This window comes from Cyprinodon variegatus, unplaced genomic scaffold (genome assembly GCF_000732505.1).
Source record: "Cyprinodon variegatus isolate N-32 unplaced genomic scaffold, C_variegatus-1.0 Scaffold558, whole genome shotgun sequence".
Lineage (NCBI taxonomy): Eukaryota > Metazoa > Chordata > Actinopteri > Cyprinodontiformes > Cyprinodontidae > Cyprinodon > Cyprinodon variegatus.
In genome coordinates, this window is record NW_015151011.1 from 305,446 (window position 1) to 310,461 (window position 5,016).

The following is a 5,016-nucleotide window of genomic DNA, read 5'->3' on the forward strand; positions in this document are numbered from 1 at the left end:
AGCAGAATGATGAAAAAGGGGTCCCTATGTCCTCCAGCAGTCTAAGCCTATAGCAGCAGAACTATAGAAAAAGCTCAGGATAACCTGAACCACTCTAACAAGAAGCTTTATCAAAAAGGAAAGTTTTAAGCCTAGCCTTAAAAGTAGACAGGGTGTCTGCCTCACGGACTAAAACTGGTAGTTGGTTCCACAGGAGAGGAGCCTGAGAACTAAAAGATCCACCTCCCATTCTACTTTTAGAAGTTCTAGGAACCACTAGTAAACCTTTACTCTGTTCTCCTTCTTCTTTCAGTGGACGACATCAAGACCAAGTTCAGGAACTTACGGACCATCTTCCAGCGGGAGCACAAGGCGGTGAGCTCCAACAGAACCTGTGGCTCAGAGGACTTCTACCTCCCAAAGTGGAAGCATTACCTGGACCTGATGTTCCTCTGTGACTCTGAAGAGGAAGAGGAGCAGCCTTCGTCTCCACCCGCACACCCCTCCTACACAGCTGCCTCCACCCAGAGCCCGGAAGTCCCGCCCTCCCCGACTCCCCCAGACTCGCGGCTCTCCTCCCCCTCTTCCTCCTCCTCCGCGTCTTCGTCCCGCAGCAGGAAGTCCAGCCGAAAGCGAGCGCGCCGGCGAGCGTCGGCCTCCGGCGGCGAGCTGATGGAGCTGATGAGGAGCGTCTGCCAGAACCGGACCCAGTCGCCACACGCCGGCTTCCTGAAGTATGTGGAGGAGTGTCTGAACGAGGCGCCGCCGGACAAAGTGAAGAAGCTGAAGAAGATGATCATCGAGACGATCCACAGGGTGGAGGAAGACGGTTAGAGAGTCCAGGTCGACGTTCCAGCGCCGGGGGACCCGTTCTCTGCTGTCCCTGCGCTGCAGCAGAACATGGAGAGGACAAGCAGCTCCGAGTCGCTTCCGGACTCAGAGTCTCCTAGAGATGACGGTGGAGGTCTGACCTTCCAGGTTTGGTTTCCTCTGTCGAAGTTCTCCTTCCGCTGCTCCACCAGAGTCCAGACTGGGATCAAATCTGGGAAATCCGACCAGAACGTTTTTTTTGTGGCGTTTCTCTGCGGTTCTGGTTGATCCATGGCGGCCGACTGAAGACGCATCCATGTCGGTTTCTACCTGCTTCTGTCTGGTTTGTTCCTGCAGGTGAAGCCGTTTAGTCAGATGGAGCGACTGGCTCAGGGCGTCAGTCCGTCGGGTCACGCTCAGACTGTCCCACCTGAAACAGGCTGGACCAATCACAGCGCGGGACGATCAACCGAAGGAGAACAGGAAGAGAAAAGCTGAACTTAAATCAGTTTTAACCACAGCAGTTCTTTTAAAATCATTTTTTAAATCTCCTCTTTTTTGATGGAAAACTTACCGATTGCTGGAAAGTTCAGAAAAGCATCAGAAAAGCAGAGGTTTAGTTTAAAGACCTGTTTGATCTGTAGGAAGAAAAAAAAAACATGGTGCTTTATTTTTCTACAAATTATAAATCCTTTTTTCTTCCCTTTGACATATTTTCAGGAATTAAAATAGTTGCATAACGATTTAAAATACATAAAAATGTTTGCCTAAAAATGTTTTATTTGAAAATCATGTTATTCTGTTTGTATTATTTAAATGGAGATTCTTTAATAACATATTTAATGACTTTTATAAGGTTTTGTTTTAATCTGATACTGGTGCCTTATCAGAATCACCTTATTAAATATAAGATGTATGAAACATTTTTGGGTTATTTTTTGTTTTTCTTTAAATTAATACGTTTCTTTTTATTGTTTTTGTTACAAGTTAAGTTATTTCAAAGTTTACTCTACAGTTTAAGCTCACATAAATAAGATTAGTTGCTATCTCATTATCTGCCACTAGAGGTCAGTGTCTAACCAACTATCAATGTTTTGTGTTTTTATGGGAAACCAACTTTTGCTCAGTAGTGAGAATGTTTTCTTTGAAGAAACGTTGAGGTGCTGGGTTCCACCTGCAGAACCTCAGTCCAGGTTCCTGCCATCTGACCTGGAGACTCGGATCAGATATTCCAGGATCCTGAACCTGGAAAGTGAAAGCAGCAGTCTGCAGGTCAGAGGGACGGAGGTTCCAGGAACTCTTCAGATGTAAAAGCTTTTTAATCTGACCTCCAAACAGCTGATTTGGTTTCTAAACCAATGCAACCAGCAGAAGCTGTAATCTGGTTTTAATCTGGTTCCAGTGTGAAAGCAAACCGAGTCCAGCTCTGCTGTGGAGGATCGGATTAGAAAGTCGCCCTTTGACTCTAACATCCTTTTTTACTCCCAGCTGATCTGCATTCCTGCTCCGCCGTGTTTTCGGTTTCCTGCAGCTCGCTCGGCCTGTCCTCCTCATGCCTCCTCCTCTCTGCACCTCCTCCTCCTCCTCCTGTCTTTTCTCTTTGCTCAGTGAGTCGCAGTAAATCCTATTGTGATGCTAAACTGATCTGGGCAGAGAGGGAAGGAGAGCAGAAGCTGCGGGTCTCAGTTGGAGCAGATTCTCCTTCTTCTCCTCTCAAACTTTCGGGACTCCTTCCAGCCTCCATCCGGCCTCCTGTTGGACTTTAACCGCCGCGGGATCCGCGTCTATCTGCGCGCGCGCCGGGAACGCGCCCTGCGGGGAGGACTGGACCCCCCCCCATCTCTGTTTCTCTACAATCCAGGATTTGTAAATGAGCAGCGATGCACCTGTGAAGGATCCGGGGTTCGCTTCATTCTGGGTTCCAGCCCCGCAGGCCGGGCATGGAGAGCCGCGGCCGGGCGGGGCTCCAGCCGGCGGGCGGAGGGGGAGGCGGCTGGGTGCTGGTGGAGGCCCGGCTGCAGGGGGGAGCTCCGTGGGGCTTCACGGTGCAGGGCGGCCTGGAGCACAGAGAGCCGCTCATCATATCTAAGGTGAGTGAGGAAGGAAATACTTTCTCTAACTTTTCCTTCAGCCGGCCCGAAGAACAAGTGAAAGGAGCCGATTAAAGGCCAGCAGGGGGCGCCCTATAAATTATAGCAGATTTAGAAAGTTAGTTGATTTTTAAAAGTGAAGTAAAATATCCAATAATTCTGTGGCATGCAGAGTGATTGATGACTAGATCTGTTTTTGTTCAGTTTTTCATATAAAATATCAGGTTTGCTGAGAATTAGCATCTTTCTTCAGATTGATTAAAATTATATTTACTGCATTTGCTCAGCAGACACCAACATGCTCCACAGTGAGCCGCTAAACGACACTGACTTAGTGGAAAGTTTGATGGAAGGAAAAAGTTTATAAGTTACACAGACCAAAGTCTTTACGGGATCAAACTTCTGCTAAAGCTCTGGAAGGAGCAACCTAAGCCTAGCTTAGTGCTGATTCATGCTCAGAAACCAGGTGGTCTGCATGTGTCGCAGTTAACGCAAATATGCCCCGCCCCCTTCCGCAGACACCCCTCCAAAATTGTAGATATCTGCAGACTGAAGCCCTCTGATTGGTCAGATCTCCATCCTCTCTATGCGTATTTCCTGTTTGGTTCCTTACCGGCTTGTTTTGTTTGTCTGACCGCCATTGTGGAAAACGTCTGGTGAAGATGGAGCAGCTAGCAGAGCGAGGTGCGTGAGAACGCTGGGACCCTTTTTCCACCTGGATCCCCGCTCTTTTTGGCCCTCATGTTCCTCCGTTGCCACAACTGGATGTAAAACTTTTTATAGGTTTGGTTTTTGTTTGTCAGGTCAGATTGTTTTAGCACAGAAAAGCCATGTTTTGGCTTAATCCAGGCTAAACCGTACGATTTTTTGCTCTTTTCGGGCCGATTCTCCAGTTGTGCAAAATTTTCGATCGGGTCGACTTTCAGCCTGATGGTGCGTGGTGTAGTGAACAGGGGGTAACGAGGGGCGATCAGCCTCTAGCGACCACCTCTCCATCAGGAATTGTAAATCCTGCTGTTGAAGCAGAGCTATGAACCGATTTACCTCGAGCATTGTGCAGGTGCAAACAAGGGAGTCTTCTTCCAGATAGACGAGTCCGAGTAGCGCCATCTCACCGCGGAGCTGAGTTCCACGTGGTTTTTAGACGTTCAGTGTGAGCAGGTAGATCGCATCAGAACATTGGTTCCCAGTTTGAGAACAAACATGGTTACCTGTGAACTTTTGAACCTGTGGTTTCATCGTGCAGGTTGAGCTGCAGCTGCGTGCAACAATTGAAAATAATCGCACAGTGTATCTCCGGCTCTAAACAGATGTCAAACTGCTAACTTGGTAGTTCCACTGCGGAACGTCATGGAAACCCTGCAGTAGGCCATAAAAAAGGCGTCTGCAAACAATTCTGCTTTTTAACACTTTGCTGTTTTTAGGATTATTAATGGAAAGTTGAGTGGAAGGAAAAAGATGCACAATAACCAGATGTGACTTAAACCTGCAGTTTGGGAAAGAAAGCCGACTCCAGGCGTTCAGGGTTCAGACTGCAGCTGGAGTCCAGCCAGTCTAGGCAGATCCTTATTGGGTGTTTCTTCTTATAGTTACTGGGATATTAATCCGTTCTCATTAAGCTCAGATTAGTCTCTTTACAGTAAAACCCATTTAAAACAGTTTTTACTCAAATCCATCAGCTAGCTTCTCTCTGCTGATGAAATGAGAAACTGTTTAGCATAAAAGAGACACTGCATTAAAAACGGCTCACAGGCAGAAAAAAGAAAGAATCATGGACGTTTTTTCAGATTCATGGATGAATCTGAATTTCCAGGAGAGTTTAACAAGCTGCAGTCCAGAGCCACGCTGCCACCACAGCAGAGCTTGTGGCAGTATTGAAACTGCTCTGATTCATGATTAACATGAAGGTCTAACTGGAAACCAGCAGGAGGAACCAGGCTGATGGGAGGAACAGGAACAGAGTTAGCATGTAGCATCCAAGGAAAGCTAAAGCTCCTGATTGGTCAGATTGCAGGGTATCAGTAGGATGCTAAACAGCAGAGCTAATATCAGTCATTAAAAATAAAAACAGAAAATGAGAAACTGCTGAAAAACGGAAAGATTAAGAAAAATCAAAAGTTTTTTGTTTGTTAATATT

The 5,016-nt window shown here is 46.9% G+C and overlaps 1 protein-coding gene across 1 annotated transcript in view; it reads left to right on the plus strand.

Moving 5' to 3' along the window:
- The first annotated feature begins 1,964 nt into the window (after positions 1 to 1,964).
- The window catches only part of LOC107095581 (protein Shroom3-like), an 85,492-nt gene continuing 82,440 nt past the window's right edge, over positions 1,965 to 5,016 (plus strand). Inside the window, exon 1 of the mRNA XM_015391731.1 lies at positions 1,965 to 2,879. Coding sequence (XP_015247217.1) covers positions 2,730 to 2,879 — 150 coding nt within the window. The 5' untranslated portion in view covers positions 1,965 to 2,729. The remainder of the gene's footprint in view (positions 2,880 to 5,016) is intronic.